Source organism: Dermacentor andersoni, chromosome 7, assembly GCF_023375885.2.
Source record: "Dermacentor andersoni chromosome 7, qqDerAnde1_hic_scaffold, whole genome shotgun sequence".
NCBI lineage: Eukaryota > Metazoa > Arthropoda > Arachnida > Ixodida > Ixodidae > Dermacentor > Dermacentor andersoni.
Genome location: NC_092820.1, coordinates 148,846,526 through 148,869,716, shown reverse-complemented (window position 1 = coordinate 148,869,716; position 23,191 = coordinate 148,846,526). Strand labels below are relative to the sequence as shown.

The 23,191-nt window shown below is 44.7% G+C and overlaps 1 protein-coding gene across 2 annotated transcripts in view; it reads right to left on the bottom strand.

Moving 5' to 3' along the window:
* Nucleotides 1-2,245: 2,245 nt before the first annotated feature.
* LOC126533636 (cysteine-rich motor neuron 1 protein-like) overlaps nucleotides 2,246-23,191 on the bottom strand; it is a 186,431-nt gene continuing 165,485 nt past the window's right edge. Inside the window, exons 3-11 of one of the 2 annotated variants that reach the window (XM_050180802.3) lie at nucleotides 21,008-21,129; nucleotides 17,287-17,475; nucleotides 16,261-16,431; nucleotides 14,734-14,943; nucleotides 11,666-11,884; nucleotides 9,979-10,179; nucleotides 8,438-8,641; nucleotides 6,938-7,138; nucleotides 2,246-5,797 (exon numbers count right to left, since the gene is read on the bottom strand). In XM_050180802.3, coding sequence (XP_050036759.1) covers nucleotides 5,613-5,797; nucleotides 6,938-7,138; nucleotides 8,438-8,641; nucleotides 9,979-10,179; nucleotides 11,666-11,884; nucleotides 14,734-14,943; nucleotides 16,261-16,431; nucleotides 17,287-17,475; nucleotides 21,008-21,129 — 1,702 coding nt within the window. In that variant the 3' untranslated portion in view covers nucleotides 2,246-5,612. The remainder of the gene's footprint in view (nucleotides 5,798-6,937; nucleotides 7,139-8,437; nucleotides 8,642-9,978; nucleotides 10,180-11,665; nucleotides 11,885-14,733; nucleotides 14,944-16,260; nucleotides 16,432-17,286; nucleotides 17,476-21,007; nucleotides 21,130-23,191) is intronic. The other variant, XM_050180803.3, reaches the window with a different exon arrangement.

The window sequence follows — 23,191 nt, the reverse complement described above, 5'->3', positions numbered from 1 at the left end:
GGGTTTGTTGGCTTCGGATGATATGACTAATAAGAATCGGGCTCTTCAGTTAACCCCCTTTCTACTTGTTCATTACATAACGAGGATCTCGAATCTGTCAACATTGATGCCTTCAGGTAGCATGTGTGGGTTTATTGACCAGTTGCCTTCACCCAAAACGATCACGTTCTCGTGATGCCTGCAGCAGAAAGGATGTTCTACATTTGCCGCCAAGCTTTGTGAGTGGTGGCGCTAGATAACACTCTCAGGGTTCTACTAGGAAACATAAATACCCAAGAAAGCGGACGGGGAAACGGCGCCGCGGTAGCTCAATTGGTAGAGCATCGCACGCGAAATGCGAAGGTTGTGGGATCGTTCCCCACCTGCGACAAGTTGTTTTTTCATCCACTTTCATTTCCACTAATTTATCGTTTCATTATTTCACTTATTAAGCCTAAGTAATTTCCTCTATGTTGTCCTTGGTGTCAGTGTTCGTTGGCTTCTGATGACAATTCCTTAATGAGTTTTATATAGTTTGCAGAATGTCGACTCGATGTGAGGACTCTTTATGGGAACATCGCACGTGAAAACATCAACTATGTCATGTCCATCATACTTGGAAAGCCATTTGCACATCTTCAAGTGGCTGAATAGGTGCTTTCCAAGGATGCTAGAAATGTAGTTGATGCTTTTATATCTAACACTCCTGAATTGAGTTCTCACATGGAGTCCACATTCTGTAACCTTGACAAAACTAACTGAAGAATTAAAAATTCTTTATCCGTTCTACAGCTGTATGCTGTTCTTAAAATTTATTCATACAATACTGCGGGCCTTGTAGGAGCCCATGCAGGAGGGGCATTGGTACAAAAAGAAAAGTGAAGTACGATTCTGAAGATGCGAGAGATTGTGCTGAAACTAAATTTTCAACTGACAGAAGTAGTTTCTGCACGACAGCATTACGTCAGGCAAATGCACAGTAGATTTCCTGGTGCAAAAATCAGCTGTCTGCAGCGATTCTTCCAGCTCTGAGCTTGTTTACTGCAGTAAACAGTGGACACCACTGTCTTCTCAAGAGCAACTTCTTTGTGATGCAGACAATGCCATCCTTATGTCCATTCGATTGGCCTGCGTGTCCTGAACTATATATAGTCCAAAAGGTGCTGCACATCACTGTTCCGTTTTGTCAGTGCAAATCGACGTCGTCTGCACATCACCACTCAATTCACAGTGCAGGCTTTGTGCAGAACAAGTCCCCAGCCTTTCCTGCACTTGTGGTGGAGGTGGTGCAGGGCTAGTGCAGTGCTAGTGCAGGAGGCGTTGGGCCAGCTGTGCACAAATGCGAAACTGTCACTGAACCACAATTAACTTAATTCACGGAGTCCAGGGCGAGTCGAACGCACCTCTGGTCTTATGCAGTATTGCCTCTTGCGGCCTCTGAAATACATGCACTAACACACTGAGAGCCTGGGTGATGTGCAAGACCTTGTACAAATTATCTACTAAGCACTACAAAGCTATGCACAGCAGTGCAGGGATTGGTGCGTCCAGCTCTCACCTGCACGTTACCACGGGGACCCGAGTTCAAATTCCAATGGCAGTGAGGGGGCAAACTCTTGTTTTTGACGTAACATTCGACAACACCAGTTAAAATTGAACATACATACCTCCACTTCAGGTGGTTGCCCCACCTTTGCAATCTATAAGCCATAGTAAACTTGTAGCTTGGTATAGAAAACACAGATATAATAAATCATATATAACGAAGGGTATCTAAAATATTTCTTGTTAATATCATTGGGTCATGAATGTATACTTATAAAGAATACCCGATATCACGAGGGTATTTTTGTGTCGGGTATGCGACTTCGTTACAGTGAGGTACCACTTATTGTTGTAAGCAGTAAAGAATGACAGTGGTGGCAAACCCTTCTTTTTCCCCCCCCCCCCTTTTTTTTTCATGCAACAGTTGATCACACCAGTTGAAAACTGAACATACATACATCCTCTTTGGGTATGTAAGCCCCGTCTTTGCCATCTAGAGCTGTAGTAAATCACGGTATAACAAACACGGATGTAGCGAATTATTGGATATAACGAAAGATATCTAGAATATTTCATGTTGATATCAGTGTGTAACGAATGCATGCTTATAATGAATATTGGATATGACGAAGGTATTTTCGCGTGAGATGTGTCTTTGTTAGAACGAGGTACAGCTTACTGTTCGTAAGCAGTCAAGGATCACCGCTGTTCACCGGCAAAGTTGTACAGTAAAATGTTCAGATTTTATTTGTGGCCAACACCGAGCCGAGGAGGAGGAAGAAAAGCTCTCGCTCCACGTCTTTTTCGTCTGTCACACACACGGGTGCACAGTCAATAAATCACACAACAGAAAAAAAAAAGTCATAAATATACAAGTTGTGCATCTGCTAAAAGAAAAACAAAAAAAAAGTCCACAGCATTCTGGAGGAATGGAAACACGAAGAAGGTTCTGTCTTCTACTCGTTTCATAAAACCGTGTTTTTGAACAGACAGTACTGCTCGATGCTCTTCTTGCTGCCTGCTTCATAAAAAGAAAATGTGTCGCACTGCCACTCCGTTCCGGCTCTTGCTAAACATGCACAGCGCCGTCCAGAACAGCAGACCAGGGTTGGCAACTATGACATCACACACTATGCTAAAAACTTTACAAGGTACTAACCACTCTCCGCAGCAAGTGTGACACCAAAAGTTTATAAATTCGGTTAAACCTCGATGTAACAAGCTTCAGTGTAATGAATCATCTCACTTTTTATAATGTGATGTCGACAATATAAAATTTGCATCACATCTTTTTGGCCTCAATTAACTAACGGTGCTTGTCCGTAATTTCAGGAAGATTGAGGCATTACATGGAAAGAATTGAGGGCAATGGCGGTCACACGTGGTTGAATTGTAGGTGGGTGCGCCTGAAAATGTATAGACATATGCAGGGTATTTCGATCTGATAAAGTTTTGATGCAGCAAAGTAAAGTTCGAATTTGTACAACTTTGTTACATCGAGGTTTAACTTACCTCTGTTCCGTATCACTAGAAAACATTTTAATAACAAACTGTTGCACACAAGGTAGGGTTTCCCAGCATATGGGGTAACTGTGCAGTACACTCCCTAATTAAGATCATTGAGATGGGGTTTAAGTAAATTTTGTCCCGAGATACCGAAGGTTCAGTTTTAGAGGGAGGCCTGACACTCAGGTCATGCTACTTAAATTGAATGCATGCTATTTTATAAACCAGCAAATGTATAAGCATAAGTGCAGAGAGCCTTGTAAAATGTTGTTTATTAGGCACTCTGCAATAAAATATTTAAGAAGTCTTGCACTGTGCCTGTAGCAGCTGCTAACCATTCAGCTGTTCAGCCCTTCCTTTTTATGCAAAACTTGGGACCCGTATTCCCATAACTTTTCTTATCTAATCACCATCTCGATCAGCCACTGCTGTCTTGTCATCATACTGATCACCGCTGGTGGCAGTAATGTGACTAACTAATGAGTAAATGATCGTATATAAACTAGGCTTTGTCACTATGAACTCTGTTCTTAACTTACACGGGAGGCTGTGTATCCAATTTACTGCACAATTTTCGTGCTCCTAAGAATAAAACTGCATTGGTTTGTTTACAGAGCAAAATGTACCCAATTTTTACAGGCATGAAAAACACATCAGAACATCTCTCGTACACAATTGGTTCAGAATGCAATGTGCAATCACTGCACAACTTGCACCGGTACCACTGCTCCATGATACAACATTGACGGCACCATTGTAACAAACGTTGGCGCCAGTCGAAATGCAAAGATGCATTCATATAGTTTCTAAGTTCTCATGCCATTTCTTGCTGATGGTAGCAAGGCATTGAGCTGTTGGATTTATTTTTTGTTATCTTGTTTCTCTCTTCCACTGCACCCAATTCCATGTGCAGACCAATGCACTGATGAGCTTATCTTCCCGCTTGTCTGCGCAGTTATTAAACAAACAAAAATGCACTGACAGAAAACAAAGGCAGCTGAATGCTTCGAGAGCTAGCCTTCGATCCTCAAACAAATATGCCTTAAAGAACAGACATGAAACAAATCATTTGTGTTCACGAATTTCCTCCAAGTTTCTTCTGGGGGAAAATATGCAAGTGTCTCCAAACTTTGCAAATGTCCCCGAACTAAACAGATGTCCCCATGTTCAGCTTTACAGATTTAAAATTAAAGGGAGTGTACTGAAGTCACCATTAGGCATAACACTGACGAAAGCACATGACTTCAACACGAACACATTTTTTTTTCACTTAACTTTTTTGCATTGGCGCTGCAGATGTAACTTTGTTGACAATAATTCATATATATACAATGTCTTTATATTCTTCACTTTGTCATCGAAAGCCTCTATGGTCTTCAGTGACTGTGAAGCAAGGAAACAAAAGACGTATTCAGGCTTTTCACTACTCAATAGTGCAAACCAAGCTTGTGAAAAGTTTCTTATTGTAATATCCACTGCTTCGAGCTGCATGCGATCTGCTGACCCAAAAGAAAGCACATGCTGTTACGCTGTCCCATTATCTTTCTTTTTTTCTTCCACTTTGCACGTTTTTGCAGGATTTGCAAAAACTGCATGTATTTGTAGTGACAGAAAAGTGCTGGGAGAACACACACAGGTATTTTACCTCCTTTGGGATAAAATCATCAAAGCAGTGTACGCGAGATCATACATCTTAGTGATCCACTCACGACAAACATCACCTGTCTGCCTATTATGGCACAGAGTCATTTCGTGGATTGCCTTTTGGCTACACATCCTCTACACAAGTAGGGTACACAATGCGCTCCTGTTTCTGTTACTTCGAGAAGGTGCACAGAACTCTTTTCAAAATGCAAGCGGCACAGTACAACAATACAATCACACATGCACATACAGTAAACTGGATTCCACCTAGCCACTGAACTGCCTCGCTGTCCAAAACCAAAATCTTTCACTGTTCCTTTCGCCACAGCGTACAGTATTATAGACTGTCACATGTTCTCGGATATGTCATGGTGCCTCACTCACTCCTCTGCCAAAGCAGTCTGTGCCACAGATCGCATTTGAAAGTCTTAGCACAAACGGGGGATCTGACACAGCACAATTCTCTTGACGAGGTCATGATGCAGTTTTCTTGACAAAGTCATGATGCAGTTCCCTTTACAAGGTCGTGACACTCTTGACAAGGTCATGGTGCAGCTCCCTTGACAAGGTCGTGACGCAGTCTTCTTGACAAGGTTGTGACACAGTTCTCTTGACAAGGTCATGACATAGTTCTCTTGTCAAGGTCGTGGCGCAGTTTTCCCCTTGACAAGGCCACGATTCAATTTCCTTGACAAGGTCACGAAGCAGTTCTCCTGACAAGGTCATGACGCAGCCCTTGCCACACAGGGGTTGGGAACCTTCGGGTCGCTGCTATAGTTCTGGTCCTTCTTGCCAGCTTTGGCATAAATACTCAATATCACAAAGTGCACGCACTTGAAGAAAAAGACCAGGAGTGTCTGGGGGAAGTGGGGGGTGGAGGGGTGGAAGTGCCAGGAAACGACACAGAGTCGGGACATGGAGCTGCTGACGTCAGCTTCTCAGACATAGCCGTTCGCGGTCTTCTGGTAATGTTGCGGCTTGGGTTTGTTGAACGGCCTGGTGCTTCTTCTCCTCCAAAAGCAAGCCCCGCACGTGAGCACCAAGATGATGGTGACCAAGATCACAATTGCGATCACGTAGCCGACCACATCGCTTCCGGTGCTTTTGATGTAATGATCCAGTTCTAAGACCGAGAAAAATCAGAAAGAAGAAAAAAAAAAGAGCACACGCTCATTTGAATGCAGCTTAGAACAAAGAATTCAACAAGTAACACTCGCAGTAAAGAATGGTTACAGGGTAGCTGATTTGGCAGTAGCTCATAAAAAGACACACGAATAGGACAGCTTTTGAAGTAATTAGAATAACAGCAACGGTCTCCAATTATTTAACTTTTTCTTGGGATCCTAAGCTTATAAAGGTGACACAGGGTACATTGCTCTAAGATATATATTTAATTCATAAAGGGCACTCATGCAAACTTCGAACTGATATATACTTATCTACCTTTACTGCAGCGCCGAGGAGCTGTAAACTCTTTAATCTTGCTCTTACAGTTAGGACTTGCCAGTGATTATACAAATGATTAATGTTAACTAGAACAGGAACGAAATTTACGGCACATATTGAGGATACATATACGATTTTCCTCAATACTGGTGCCGAGCACTGGACGTCTCGAAAAGATGGGTAGGCTTCATTGTATGACTACCTTCAATTTTACAGTTACGTTGCACAAAGTTAATTAATGACTGATAGTTACTGGTTCATGAATGGGCAATTAGCACATACATCCTAACTACATCACTGCAAATGATGTGTTGCACATAAATCGTTCCTTTAACCTTATCATTCGACATTCTAGACTTATTCTTCATTGAAACACCCGGTATATATTGACACGTGAACTCGTTTATCTTTTACGGGTGAGCGCTTTTACCGTCCACGAAATGTTATCGCTCAGCGAGGACGCGTCTGCATGTATCCGAAGTTTCTAGAATGTTATCGATGCTTCTATCCGCTGTCTGTTGTCGCCGAACCTTTTCGCGAATGGCGTAGAACTTTGTGGAAGGCATGCAGGTCCCAGCGATTACTCTGGAACATTCGGCGACTTATCAATTAAAAGCCGACACACTTGACCCGCTGATCAGATTTTCGACGATTGCTGACCGTGTTCGCCGCTATCGTTGTGCTATAAGTGTAGCCTGTTTTGCGGGCACAGGTTCGCCCAATAAAAGTTAGTTTTGTCGTTCACTGTATTGCTGCTGTGTTCTTCAACGTCACCACCACGTGATAATATATTATACATCTATGTAGCTTGGCTCACCAGCGCACTGCACGCAACAGTTGCCAGAGCTGTGGTTGTGGGCCCGGCACAGGTCCTGGTGGCAGACGGTCTCCTGACAGTGCAAGTGTCCACGACTGCACTCACAGCGGTTGCAGTTGTCGATGACGCGCTGCTCCCCATCAGCGAGCACCAGGCCACCTCGAGTGCACTGCCACTGGGCAGGCGTTCGAACTGCTCCGTCTGCAAAAAGACACGTCGGCGGAGATGCATCAAATGTACCGTAACTGCTCGATTGTAACACACATCTGATTTTTCATGTCCAGATTTGAAAATGCAATGCCCTTGATGTAACACGCCACCCTGATTTTCATACTTCGAAAGAGTTTGGGCAGAACTTATCCGCGATGACTATCCGAGTATGTGAATACTATAGCACAGGGCTGGGTGGTATCGAAGACACATGTATGTTTGATACTATCTTAAGCTACTCTTCGGATATCTTGTATCTGCATTATGATGCATTTGGAAAGATGTATCATCATTTGAAGTATTGTGTACCTTAACCCTTTCAGACGCTAGGTACATAATTGTGTACACTGTGAGATTTTGACACCACCTATTACAGTTTTGGTTTTGCACTCGATTCTTATGCAGTGCTTAGCATATATGTCCTTTCTCTTCTTTGTGTTTCATCGTCAGATCACTCTAGTTTCCCAATAATGCATAATGGCAGAGGCAGTGCCACAAACCTATCCATTACGAATATACTAGTTGTACATGACCATGAGAGGTGGCATCTCAAAATACAGTTGAAAACAACAAAAAGCTCCACTACGGTAGCTTGTCTTTCTATATAATGTGAACATTTGTGCATGGTCATTCACTTACAGGGGAATAGTTTGTTGGTATTTAGTTCAATATAACTCCACATTTCTGCCGTTTTATTTGAAAAGTGGCTGGTGTAATGCATAACACGAACATGCATGTCATCATCCTAATCATCATGACCGCACCATCATTATCAGTCTCTGTCCACTGCAAGACTACGGTGTCTTTACCAGCGGTCTCCGATCACTTTCCTGAATTAGCTGTCGTGTAATGCACAGAACAGGTTGTCTGTTGGACTAACAAAATGAATGCCAAGGGAAGAGAAATGCAGTCAAGGGTGGCAGAGGATTAGGTGATGCTATGATTTATATATATATGTATATACAACGAAAGACAAATGAAAGGTAAGAAAGGCAAATTGTTAATGTCAGACTAAAATTTGGATGTGAGGTAGCATTCCTTTTTTGATGTTCTTTTTTTTTTCTTCTGCCTCAATGTCCAGTGCCATTTCTTCTAGCTGTTTCCCAATTCTGTATTGCGTCACTACTTCAATTTTTCTTTTTCTCATATTCTGTTATTCGCTCCATACATGTAAAAGAAATTGAGGTCTCTCAGTGGATTTGAAACTCTGCCATGTGCCTTGCTTGATCTTGGTGACGCTGTTAGCTCCTCCTCTATTCTTTAGCGAATGGAGATTTTTGGGTGCCTTACCAGATGAGCAAGGTATGCAGCAGCTCCCCGACGTGTGGTTGGCCGATCGGCACATGTTCGGAGGGCAGCCCATCTCGGAGCACTGCACCTGGCCCAGCGTGCAGTGACAGCGCTTGCAGTTGTCGGGAGACCAGGATGCCCCGTCAGCGTACACCTTCCCATCAGTTCTGCAGACTGGGGAGGCCTTGGAAGATGTAGCTGCTGCTTCAACGGTGGCAGAAAAGAAGGGAGAGACATTGTTATTATCATACCTGACTGCTGCTATGCATAAGTAATCGTCGACCACTGAGGAGGTGCGGCGGGAATATGCTAAACAGCACGGGAAACAGGACAAGAGAGAAGAACAGGACCCTTGCTCAGTGTTCGTTGCCTTGGCTACTGTCCTATCATCTATGCTGCTTGCCATATTGAACAAAGCAACTTGCCCAGCTTTAAACTCTCGTGCACAGGGACGCTGCATGTATGTGACATAGTGTATGATGTGAGCTTTCAAGTTGGCCCCAATACAATTGCTGGCTGTCAACAGATTCATCTCCATCGGCTTTCCTTGTTCGGCAGCTGTTCTTCAAGCCTCCATCTGCCTGTGAACTTTCTGCCTTGCTTTGTGCCGATTCATGCAGAATGTGCACTTGTATGTTTTGCAGAAGCTGGACATTTAGTTGTGCCTCATTACAACATAGCCACATTAGGAAATGAGGACACCTTCATTATATCCAATATTTGTTATGTCCATGTATTTGTTACATGCCGATGTCGGTGAGAAACATTCTAGATCTAGTTCATTATGTCCGATAATTCATTATATCCATGTTCGATATATCGAGGTTTGCCTGTATGTGCCACAAAATGAGTGATGCACCTTATGCTATGTTGTGTTGCACATTTAAGAGAGAAAAAGAAAGGAAAAGAAAGGTATGGTGGTCACTGAGATGAGTGTCTCCTTCGGTACCCCACACTAGACGTAAGGGAAAGGTGGAATAGAAAGACGAAAAGAGGGAGAGGATGAATACAGCATACACGTGGGAGGATGCACAGAAGGATGGTAAATGGCCATTCAGGCTGGTGCACTTCAAAAAACACACTAACGTGTGAAAACTTTTTGCACCAGCAATGGATGCGGCCGCGGTCTAAGAATCTCGGGAATTGGTCTCGAGTCTAGACAGTATAAAGTTGTCCAGGGAGAAAGGGGCTGAACGTCGTACCGAGGACAGGTACACAACTGTGGTTTTCTTGCACCTACAAGAGTCATACATTGGGCTATTGGCCATCTAATGCAGTAGGAGTAATTGTTGGTAAACATCACTCCCAGCGATAAGCGGTATGGCAGTGTTTGCTTTGCAACGGGAAAGGCTTAGATGGCACTTGTAGTAGCTGCAAGGGGTCCAGGTTGAGCAGCCGGCAACGAGGAAGTGTGTGCTACTCAAAGCTACAGCCCTTGCTAGCTGGTTCATGTATTACAGCATTGCTGTCTGTGGCTGGAAGGAAGGCTTAGCATTTATCTCGCATCATGAAGGCTGCAGAGGCCGCACTTTCCTACTTACTTGGGCAGATGGGGCAGCAATGATTCTTCAGAAACAGTGGCTCCAAGCATGCGAGAGGTGGGCAAGTTTCTCGGAAGCAGCGCTCCTTGCCGGCACGGCACAGGCAGCTCAGGCAAGGCTCCGGACGCCATGACTGGCCATCTTTGTATCCGCCCGCACATGGAAGCTGGTTGGACTGGTTGCTGCCCAGTTGTTCCTCTTCTGTAGGAGATGACGCGGCAGTCAAAAGTGAGTGACAAAAAATGGCAGGCCAGACGCTCTACATCTCACATATGGCAAATCGGTTCTGCGGCAGTCTGTAACGTAGTGGAAGGTTTGTGAAAGAGAAAACTGTTGGCCACCTGGCTGTAGCATAAAGCTATGAAGGAAGCCCATATGGGTTTCTTTCTCAAACCCCTATGTTTTATATTGTGAGACCCATGTGGGTTTCCTCATACACTAACCCTTGTATGCTACCTCATGGCATGGAAGCTGCCAATATCGTGACTCTCGTTATGTACTGAGTGACAATAAGGGGAAGTGAGTAGCTCTACAGTGAAACCTTGATATAACGAACACAGATATAACAAATTATTGGATATAAGAAAGCGAATGAAAAATTGCCATCGTTATTACAGTTTAGCATATATATGTTTACAACGAATATCAGATGTGACAAAGTTATTGTGTCACACGCAACTTCGTTATAACAAGGTTTGGCTGTACTTTATTGTCAGCGTAGGGAAATTAACTACTCTTTCTGATTTAAGTGCATAAATAATAATTAGGAAAAGGAAATGAAAGTGAATGAAAAGATAACTTGCAGGTGAGAGCTGAACCCATATCTTTCATATTATGCTTGCGACATGCTCTTCCATTGAGCTGTTGGGGAAGCCTTCCTCCCATGCATTTTGTTGGGCATTGGTGTAGGTGCACCGGATCAAGCCCTGGGAGTGTTAGCACCACTCATAGCCATGGCAGTGAATGGCTTCCATATTTAGTTTGGAAAAGCTGATCGCTAAATCTGTAAATGGTATGAGTTCTGCCTCCTGCTGTTTGTTTTTTAGATTAGGCTACATGTATACATATAAGCGCCACTATCATTTTGCTAAAAGGATGTTCCAGTTGCATACATATCCTTGAAATCCCTTGCAATTTGCTGAAATGAAGCTTTCTTCACTGACCACCCAAGCTGCAGAAGAATGGGACAACTGGACTGGTGAAATAACCAGTGGACAAACCTATGCCTCAACAGAGTAGCCTATATAGACCTACGGAGTAGTCTGTGGGCCTGTTGCGTAACCTATAGCAATGAACCTACCAAGCCCTTTGACCTATGGATGGTCTATGGCTACATTGGGCAACCTATGGACTTATGGAGCAGCCTATGGTCCTGTGAAACAGTCTGTGGACACAGTTACATAGGGACCTGGCCCAAGGAGCAACCTAAGAGCCTACGGAGTAGTCTGTGGGCCTGTTGCGTAACCTATAGCAATGAACCTACCGAGCACTTTGACCTATGGATGGTCTATGGCTACATTGGGCAATCTATGGACTTGTGGAGTAGCCTATGGTCCTATGAAACAGTATGTGGACACAGTTACATATGGACCTGGCCCAAGGAGCAACCTAAGAGCCTGCGGGGTAGCCGGAGTAGCCGCTGTGGAGTCGGTGTAACCTGCGCAGCACACAACGCAGTGCAACTGACCTGTGCAGGTGGCACAACATTGTCCCTGTTTCCTTGTTGGATTGGCGCACGGTGCCGGAGGGCATTGCATGGTGTCGCAAAGGGCCATGCCGTCCACGCACTCGCAGCGGACGCAGTCGTCCAGCCACCAGCTGTCTCCTTCACGGTGAACGTGGCCGTCGAGGCCCTGGCATACGCCAGTGCCTGCTGGTGGCCAGTGGAATGGGCTGGCAGCATCATCTGGCAAGGGGGAGCCACTGGCATGTCAGTTTATTCATTTCGAAGTACATTCAAAGCCTGGTGGGCGCTAGCTGGTTTTTTCCCCATTACTTTTCTATAACGAGGGCATTACAGGAAAGTAATGGGAAATGACATTTACTGTGCAGCAGAGAAGTATGACAACAGTGACATGAAGCGCGGCACTGTTAACAAAAGGTATGCTAAATGGCACTATTAGAAAGCTTGCCGTTTGGCGATAGCGGCAGCAAAGGCGGGAACATGCTTCGCTTTACGCATCTGTTGTTGGGATAAATTAGACAATGTGCGTTGGTTTGGCAAGAAGGTACATCAACCTTGAGGCTACAGTTACATAATTTTATGAGTGATGACCTGTATGAAGTCTATAAAACTGGGAATAAACTCCAATTTTACAATTCGATAAAATTTCATATGCGAAAATACTCTCCCGGGGCGACTGCTCAACTGAGTTCGATAACATTTGGAGCATTTAAGGAAAAATGTTGCACCATACTAAATTTTCAAAGCAGATTTAAATTTTTGACTTCAAAGATTTTTCACAAACGTTACCAAAGTCAGTGAAAATCACTGAAAATATTTGTTTCATTTTCATGGCAATTTTTGCTAAAAACTGAGAGCCTGAATAAAATACATGTTCTCAACAGTCACTTATAACCATATGTAGATATAAGGACATCCTCCGCATGCCCTGTTAATGTACATGTGACATTCTCAAGCATTCTGCTTCGAAATGTTCTATTCATGTATTGTTCTTAGCCTCATTATTTATTTGAAAAGCCGTGAAGGTGATCTTACATGCGTATTTAGTCCACAAAAATTAAATGTGCAGTCTCCTGAAACAATGATACATTCAGAGAGAGCTCTGAAATTTGCAGATAATATCTCAGGGGCTTTAAGTTAATTACACACTGTTTTTGTTTCTCCTGCAGTATTTTATTGGCTCTTTTATTAGTGAACATAGTAAATTAATTGCAAATGATCATGTGTCAGAAATGGCAGCTTTGTCCAATCCCATTTCCCACATGCATACAGCCGGAGCTGGTTAGAGAAACAAATAGCTTGTTGGTTCACTAGCAAATACTAAAATGTTTTGCATCAGTGTACTTTATTGAAATTTTTTGCCAGCAGCTGCAGAAATATTTTGCTCATAATTTTGCTCATAGCTGCATAATTATCTGTTTCTTGCCTGGAGAAAAATTGACTACAATGCAATGATGAAATTAAGTAGACATTTGCAGAAACTTTTGACAATACCTGTGCCAAAGTAATGTTACAAGCTACATGCGTAAAGCTCCTCGCATTGATATTGTGATGTGCACAGGATATACATGTATGCTCGGGAAGTTCACATGAGGATGAGGACATTCGGAAACTGGATAGAGGGCATCTTTAGGACAAATTGTGCAATATAGTACTCTATAAACCACTATACAATCGAAGTTGCATGTTCAGCATTAAGCTTGCATTTTTCATGCAGGAAAATACTACTTGACAACTGCGGACAGCAGAAAACAAAAGGAAAAGGAAAGCTTGGCAAAACTTAAAGTGTCAGTAAAGTCATTGCTTTTTTGTTGTGAGATGAAGGTTGTTATTGGCTGCACAAGCTTGTGTAAAGCCTATGTGGAACTCTGAGATGGCATAAGTATTGTTAACTTCAGTGTGCACTTTAATATGAAATTTATCTCAGTGATGTCAGCAGATATACATCCTTCCAAAAGGGTCACAAATGACAAATGTGTCGAGGTAAAGTAGTACATTATTGTTCCAGTGTCGATTATGACTATGTCGAGATCACGATTATTGTTTGGGGACAAGATATATTCTAAAGTGTGCGAATATTTTTTACAGTATAAACTAGAGTTACCGTATATAAAGGCAGCCGCATACAGTAGTTCTAGTGCAAACCTAGGATTGGTGCCGCCATTGCGAAAATACTGTAACAGCTCCATGGCCTCCCAAGATTGGCCGGCACGCAGTGTGCGCCACCCAATCTCTGAGGGCACATCGGGGGGAATAGAGACAGATCTCGGAGTCATAAGAACCTATAAGTGGTAAACTGAGTAGAGAACCACATGTATTTAAAATAAAATTACGTAGCCTTTCAACATGAAAGAAGGTGCGGTGTGGCTGTTTTATTAGATCTTCCTGCGAAAGAATGCATTGCTGCGCCCCCTTAATGCTGCCCTGTCGGCACCATTTTGTGGTACAATGGCACCCTCTCTATACAAGTCTCTGAATCAAAGCAGGCAGTAGTATGCAAGTAAGGCATGACCTTCGAGCTGGAAGGCACAGGGAACCCATTTGTCGCGGGCGATTTGAATTGCGAAGGTATTGTGGCTTTCGGGCGCTTTCATTTTATTGGAACTGATTCTCTTGGAAACGTTGCCATGTTTGTAGAACGATTATTTGAAAATGTAGATTGATTCACTGATCACCTGTACTGAGTAAGCTCACTTTATCCTCTAATCTAAAGTCATATTTTAGATATCTTGTCAAAGAAAACTCACGGATGCGACATCTAGGCCTCTCTCAGCCTGCAAGTGCAAGAAGACCCCTCCCCCTGCTCACATACATCAGAAAGCTTGGTCTTTTAGTATGCGGGTGCAAAAAAAAAAAGTTTTCTGATCGAATTAAGCCCATATTCTGATCACTTCTGCGAAGTATGTACCGTATAGTGACCTTTAACTACACCGAAGACTGGCAATGACTTTCCAGAGACCCTGTACCATGGCATGCGAGACACGCTGCCCGATCTTGCAGGCCAATGTTTATGCACGTCTGTGGCTGCTCTTGGCTGCAGACGGTATAAGCTGGAGCGGTGTGCGACTCACTCTGGCAAACGGGGCAGCAGGCTCCGGGATCCATGATGGGGTGCTCGCAGTAGGTTCGGGGGCAAGCCACGAGAGAGCAGACCTCGTGACCATTCAGGCAAGCGCAATGGCGGCACTGATCTCTCCACACGCTTCGATCGTCTCGCGGACACGACCGAGACAAGCTCGTGTGGTTGGCGCCATGGGTTGGGTAAGATGATGATGGTGATTCTGCGCAGACGTACCAGCATCGCTTTTGTTCACTCACCTTGACTCGTGGCACGTTACGGGAATGGCGACTCACGAAGCATGGCTGAGATAATGTTAAAGACTATTCCAGTCTGTTTTTATTCCAAATCTGCCATTAGCCCTCAGTGATAGGTCGAAATGGCTCGAACTCTGCCAAAATAGGCGCGGTGCCTGCCCGTCTGGGCTTGGTTCAAGTCATTTTGACCTATCACGGAGGACTAATGATAAACTTGGAATAAAAACACATTGGAATAGTTCTACATTTTCTCGCCCCATATGCCTGCCTCCTGGGTACATGACTGTACGACTTCTTGCCAAAGCAGTTATCTTCTACAGATCTACAGCTTGTAAGAGAGCAAGCAATATGGCACGTGCAAGCTAGCAAGCGGGCATCTCTTCTTAGCAGATGTCCGTTAAGTGGCATCTAAGGCCGGCATTAGGCAGGAATGGTAATACAGGGCGTGAGAAATACTATAAGCAATCGTGAATTAATAGATCAACGATGGTCGAACAAGCCATGTTTAATGTTGGGATGATAGTGGAAGGATTGTGCTGCCTGTTCTTCCCGATGGAGACAAATCTCCTTTTTGAAACATTGCCCAACAAACGTTACCAGTCTGCGCCATCCTTTGTTTGACCACTGTCGGTCACCTCAAGTCTTTATTTTCCTGGGAGCCTCTGTCTTGTTTGTAAACAATCTTGCTGTCTTGTCAACAATCTCGAGGACTTGTTATTATTGTGGTGTTCGCAGGCGGCCTAAAGTGTGCGAAAAATTGGCCCCCAAAAACTGTCCGCGTTGGAAACAACTTCTTCAGTAGCAATCCTGCCTGCAGGCAAGGAAAGCCTCGTCAAATTTAGTACCCGTGAATAAATCCTAAATTTCGACACCGAAAGAAATTTCGCATGCACGCACACACGCATGCACGCACCCGCACACACGCATGCACGCACCCGCACACACACACACACACACGCACACACACACACACACAAGAATAAAGGAAACATGCAAGAAACGAAGTAGAAATCTCGTGGGAAATGGTCACTCGAATATGAGCTTTCAATGCACTTCTGACACCTAGATGCTCAACCTTATGTATGAGCTCGTAATGAGATGACAAAGACATGTCGGTCCCTAACGAAATTTTACCGGAGAAGATAAATAGCACGAAGTGAAACTCTGTGCTACTTATCTTCCTCTGTAGAATTTCACGTTGAATAATTGCAAATGCAAAGTCTCTCTTCACTACTGCCTCTCGAGCCGACCGTTCTGGAGAGCAAAAAAAGCCTCTAGCTTACTTTCGCAGACAGGGCAGCAGACGCCGGGCTTCTTGACCGGATTGGCACATTTGGTTTGGCACATCTGTGCCTCGCACTTGGCCTTGCCCGATATGCACTCGCACCAGGTGCAGTCGTCGTCCTTCCACCGCTCGCCGTTGTTGAAGCGCAGCCCCGTTGAAGTCAGGCAACCTGCGCGCAATGCAGTCGCACACATGAAAGGAATTGTGACCTCGACATGAGGGGTTTGAGTCACAAGACGGATGGAGTCAGACAACTTGATGTGACAGTGTTTACATGGAGCTCATATACCTAACGGATGGGTCGACGTTGCTGCGGCACGGTGAGAGAGAACACAACGCGCCCCATCTCGTTCATCGATGCAGGTTGGAAACCGCTGACCCAACCTGTATGCATTGCATGTGGGTCCGGATGGGCCAATCTAACCCATGCAAATGAGCTAAGTCCACCCAAGTAGTAATTTTTGAGACTGAATTGAATACAAATCAAATATTGCAAGAAGCGAATTGAATCCAACATCGAGTTTGTTTAGAATATTGAAGAGGCCGTTTTCACAATCAATATAACATAATGTTGACATCCTGGTATTCATAACGTTACCATTGAAATCACAAATGAAATGCATCAGAAACCAATAGGTATGCAATTTCTTCGCATGCACAACTATCTTCAGAGACGGCCAATGATTGCTGCATAGCAGGTAAAGTATATGGCTCCCATAGTGACATAGCCTGCTCCACTACGCAAGCTCTCATGCTTTATGCCTAAATATTCCCGTAGGGGTGAAATTTACTGTACCGTTGCTCTAACTTTACGGTTAATTGAGTGAGAAATTGTCGCTTTTAAATGTTCGTAAGCTATTCGAAAAAATATTCATGCTTACGAATATAGTGACTGTTCAATTCGGAGACCGAATCGAATGGGACAATAGCTATTTGATTCGTTATTCAAAATTTTCAAATATTCACACACACCATATACTATCTTAGCACTTTGACTGCATGCATTCACGTGGTACAAGCTCACCGAGGCAGACTGGGCAGCATTCCCCTTCGGGCTTGTGCAGCCACGAGCAGTGCATGTCGACACCCTTGCAGACGTTGTCGTTGCACACGGCGACACCGTTGCGGCACGAGCAGGTACTGCACTTGGTGTGCCAGGTCTCGCCGTTCTTGTACGTCTCCTTGCCCACGTGACACACGCGGTCTCCGCTGGCTGTGTGCAAAAGAGCAGAGGCTCAGAACTTCGCGAACCTATACAACTATCCAACAGCCAACGGCTGGGCACCTTAGAGCTACTGTGTATATGGCTCCCAGAGGGAGCCACGGCTCCCTTTGGCTTCATTTGGCTCCCTGGCTCTTTACCCATAATTCCCTTTGGGAGCCATGGGTAGCCTTTGGTAGCAGGCCTTTGGGAGAAATATATACAGTAACTCTAATTCACCTTGCTATGGAGGCACTGCGATGTTGTGCTGGGACGGACTCATTTAGGGCTGCCTCTGTAAACGTGGCAAAGATGCTGAGCCTAAATATGCGGCTGCTATCACTCGGCCACATTTAGATGGGGGGACAAATGCAAAAACACTCGTGTACATAGATTTAGGTGCACATTAAAGAACCCCAGGTGGTCAAAATTAACCCAGAGTCTTCCCGATGCACTGTGGAGTGCCTCATAATCAGATCATGGGTTGCCACGTGAAACTCCAGATTTATTTTGTTTGAACCACTCATCTCTCAAGAACAAGTTTCGATGGATGGCACATTCACATGCACTAGAGCTGACAACCAGGCTAGTTGGTAATGATTATTAATTGTGAGTATGGTAGTGCGATACGATGACAGACAAGCCGTCCTATTTGCTTCCTTGTCCTATGGTCTTGTCTTGCACTACCATACTCATAATGTAACTTTGCATGTACTTCTTATGAGAAAGAAACACCTGCTTACAAAGTACCTTCTTTTTTGGAAAGGCTCCACAGACAACATAGAGGAGAATTTCAAGCTTGTGTACGAACCCGCCAAATAATCGGGAACATATTTCGAACGTCCTAAAGTGACTCCTGTTGCCATAAACACGTGCTGCCCTACTGATGAACCAAACACAGGGCAGGGATAATGTCAAGATTCCATATCCTTTTCTGTGCTTCATTGATCGTGCGAGTGTCACCTGAGAGGAATGCAGAATTGAACAAGGCCGGAGAATCCTTACCTTATACCGGCTCAGGGCTGATGGAATAATGCAAAGTCAAAATGAGCGTAAACCCGGTCATGGTCGCTCTGAGTTGCCCAGACTTCTGACTCGACTTAGTCGCATCGAGAGCACGTTATCGAAGCTCAATCCTGACAGGCTTAAAACTTGCACGCATTGAAGGGTTGCCTGACACCTTGACGTGGTGTAATCATCCAGCACTTAAAGTTACGGAAGCGTATCACCTATTCCCCCCTTTCTTGCCTTTTTGTTCTCCACATCTTCGATTTTCCTCTCTGCTTAATTTGGTGGATAGCGGGTATGCCTTTGCGGGCTTCCTGGTAATTATGCTCAGCCTAGTTTTCTTGGTTGGAATAAAGAGCATTCATTCATTCATTCATTCATTCATTCATTCATTCATTCATTCATTCATTCATTCATTCTATCACTCATAGGCTCATTCAGTGAAGTACTGCGTGAGAAAGAGGTTACATAATATGGAAGGTGGCCATTACAGAATCCTATAACCAAAAAAAGCACAATTAAATACCGGTGAAAAGGGTAATTGACATGATTTTTCCCATTTTTTCTTGAGGTAAATGAAGGTCCAGGCTCTCTAAAACTCTAGAAAATTAACTGGTAAGCTTCAGGGCCCACCCAAATAACATAGATAACACTTGTTTTTAGGAACCAGTCTTGATTTTGGCACCCAGCTTCATGACGTCATGATACATTAATTGGCTCACTACGTTCTTGCGATAACTGCATCTGCCAATACGCGATCGAGCACTGCCAAAAAGAATGCGCGCAGTACTCCTGCTTATTGTTCTACGAACGTAATCGCACCTAGCCTTATGGTTACACGATGCCAGCAAATTTTGCTCCGAGTCGACGTCATGAGGCTGGTGCCGCCAGGCCTGTGTTTATATGGAAACCAACTTTGGCATCAAAATTAAAATATTACATAAGTGTTTCCTTACACCTTCATTCTTGCTAAACGTTCGTCTTTCTATGTGAGGAAGCCTGCGCTAGAGTTCTTGCAACATCGAAAATATCTGTCTGTAATACATTAATGAAGCGTGCACATTCAATACAAGATTAGTTGCTTGTGTATGTGGGTGCCACCCTTGTGGGCATAGTTTCATTCTACACTTTATTATGAAAGTGATACTTATGGCTACGGTCAACATATTCACAGCTGGATAAGGATCTAACACCTAGCCCGACATAAAAAAAGGGAAAAAGGCGCAAGGGAAATTGTTGCTGGTGCCTATGACTTTCCTTCACGTCTTGACAAACATACTCTTTTTTTTTTTCATTCCGCTGCTTTCACATTTACGAAAAATGGTTAGGTCTGAAACCTGCCATTTGCTACTATAATTGTGCACCGATCAGGCTAAGAGAATGCGAAACCTGTAATTTTTGGCCGCTTCTCTGTCACACCACTGGAATTACATAATGCGGGGTTTACACACATTCCTAGCTAGCTGCACACTCTTGGAATGCATAATCAGACGGTAGGAACGCGCCGTGTTGTCATTCTTGGTCACTTGTTTCATCTTTTACTGCTGCATGGCTTAACCTGTGCAATTCAGAAGGGGGAAAGTCTGGTATAGCGTAACCTGATACTACCTATTACCATTGCCCTTGACAACTGTAATTGATGGGTAGGCACCCTCTTACTAAACATCACCAAGAACGTGCAGCAAAACAGAGTTGCACATTTGTGTTTGGCTGACAGCGCTAACGTTTTTTGTCGGTAATAGCTGCTGGAAAGCATCCAGCATGCATTCCTCTACAGCTTTCTTTCCTCGTTCGTGATGGGCATTTGGCAAGCAGCTTATCGCAACCTGCTTATTAAAGCAAGGCCATGGTCGTCTGTAATGTTATGGTAACTAAATTGGTCATTTAACTGAGGAGAGAAAAGGGCGGAGCCAGAAATAGTTATCTCAACCTATCGTGATGCCATCATACGGGAAAAGAGGGGCATATGCACAAAGAATGTTGTCGCTTAGCTTTGAAAAGAAATGCGCCAGGCAAGAGATAACACGATTCTAAGCGCATGATCCTATAACATAGCACTTTCAATGTTGCGCCTTGTGAATGTGCAAACTGAGAGGTCCTATGAATTGGAGTCTTGTCAGAGAGGTTCTTTCAACGTTTTCGAAACCTTTGAAAGCAAACTCACAGATTCCGCAGGCATCTGCATCTTCGGTGTGGATAGTTATTCTTCAAACCTGTTGCCAGCTACGTAGTCTTTCTTTCTGTGCTCCACTGATGACCTCAGTTGTACGTGCTAATAACAGCTCACACTATCCACATCTCTTCGTCAGTTTCAGGAACAAACCCAACATAAGTATCAATGAAACACAGACCTATATTTGAGCAATGCGGGCCAATGTTGGAATAACGTGGTCCGATGTTGAGTCAACATTGGCCTTGCTTTATTTTTACTTTTTCTTTTTCCCTAGGGAATGATCATTACTACGTAACAAATTTGTCTGAACATAGTTTGGAAGCGCTGAACCAAAACCCAAGTTCAAGCCTTTTTGTGACTCACCGGGGACGCACTCATAGGTGTCGCAGCAGGAACCGGGCTTGCTGTTGCCAGTTTTTACCAGGCGACGCACCTCGTCTGGCTGGCAGTCCTTTCCAAGGCAATCGTTGGGGAGACAGGCACACCTGCATATGCCAATAAGATATGCAGCGTTATGCCAGCGATCCAAGTTTGGCTTGTATTACAGCTGCTATTGGCTCTTTGCACTGCTAGAAAATCATTTTGCGGTGATGCTTCCATCATAACTATTACTGTGCAGTGCTGAGCCCATCCTTCCCTGCTTATCTAAGTGGGACAAACAATGCACCTGCGCTATGGTACAAGTACTATATTGCAAGTACGATGCAAATACTCTATTGGCACAGCACAATGGGCGTTGTCTATCCAGTTCGTCAGTGCATTTTGCTGTTGCACAGCAGCACCTGTCATAAAGCACCAATGTAATTTAGTTTTGCTTGGGAAGTGGGTGGGAGTTCGAGCTGGAAGCATTGCTGCAGGTGAACATAAGTTAAGAAGGTTCTGGTAAAAGTCAATGACGCTTCAGTTTTAGCAAACTGATCATTTTCTCACCGCATACTTTCCGTAAACTCAGTTCTCGGTTGTTTTAATTTTTCTGCCTTCAACAATGTTAGAGACTATCGGGACCATGTGTGCCAAAGTGCCTATAGTGGTTGCTGTAGTGTGTTTGCCACTCTATACATGAGCTAGCGTATTTCATCTTAATTTGATCAACGACGAAGTTTGGATGGGGTTGGTAGTTGCGACATTGACTTACAGTGCAAAACAGAAAAACGAAAAGCAGGATCATTGTACGCACTGTAAACCAATGTTGGCACCCTAATTTCGACAGTGGAGCGTGCAGTGTGCAGTAGGATTATGCAGGGTATGTAGTTCGCACACTGGGCAACTATCAATAGATGAAGCGCCAACAGTGACGGCACACTAGGAAGAAACAAAGATAGGACAAGGTGCTGGGATGAGCGCCTTGTCCTATCTTTGTTGCTTCCTAGTGTGCCGTCACTGTTGGCGCTTCATCTATTGAAAGCTATGCACCAACTAGCCCCACAACGTGTTTTACTGGGCAACTAGTGCACCAGAGGTTGGACAGCTGGGTTTGCAATCTGAATGGTGGTTGTCAATGTACATTGTCAACCAATGCGTGCGCTGACTGACAGTGTACGCAACACACAATCACGCTGCACTCTGCTAACCCTGTTGCTGAACTTTTTAGAAGTTGGACAGTATGATTGCCAACGCGCAAAAATACTGATACATGATAGTACTTCGTAGAAGGACTATATTGCATGGAATTCAGCGCGCAGCACACTGTCAAGCGGTGTGCCAGAAATTGGCCAGCAGGGTTGGAAGTGTGCAGGAACGATTGGTCAAAGTGCGCACTTTGAACTATATTTCGCACTGATCGACAGCGCGATATGTATCGCGCAATCATTCTGCACACTTCTCACCCCCCAATGCCCGAACTTATGAAGTGCAGTTGGCACTGCGAAGGCACAGTGCAGTGCGTACACTATCAACCGTTTTGCGAAGCGCCCACACTGTCCAGTCAGTGCGCACACTGTGACTGACAACGTCAACACCGGAAAATCGTCCTGCACACTTCCAACCTCACTCTTCCAACTTTTGAACTGCTACTTTTGAATTGCGGTTGGCAGTGCGAAGGTTGATTGCGCCCTCTAGTGCGGTGTGGCACACTGTCAGTCGGCGGTGCGCAGACTGCTATTGACCACAGTTCGCATCGTGCTCTGCGCAGTGCCCAGCTTCCGACTCCGCTGACACCCCAAAACTTTACTCCACGGAGGAAGCGCTCTCGATGTTGCTGTGCGCGCCTAGGCGCGGCCTGTTGGCTGGCTCCACGAGTTTTTTTTCGCCGGCCCGGCTCACAACCGACTGGCCTGCGGTGTCCCGGCCGCGTCGTTTATACGTACCACGGTACGTATAAAAGGGCGCTCCCGATTCAGCCTGCACCCCACCGGGGTGAGACAAGTAACCGGCAAGAGAAAAAAAAAAAAGGAGGGGAGAGGGGGATCGAGAACGGCTCGGCCACCATATCGGACAAGCGGCCCCACCGTGGCGTCGGTGAGGGCGTCCTTGCCCTGGCGTCCTTCAAGGTCGCCCGCGCGCCCACCGGGCCCCCGCCGCCGCCGCCACCACCTGCCCGGCCGAAAT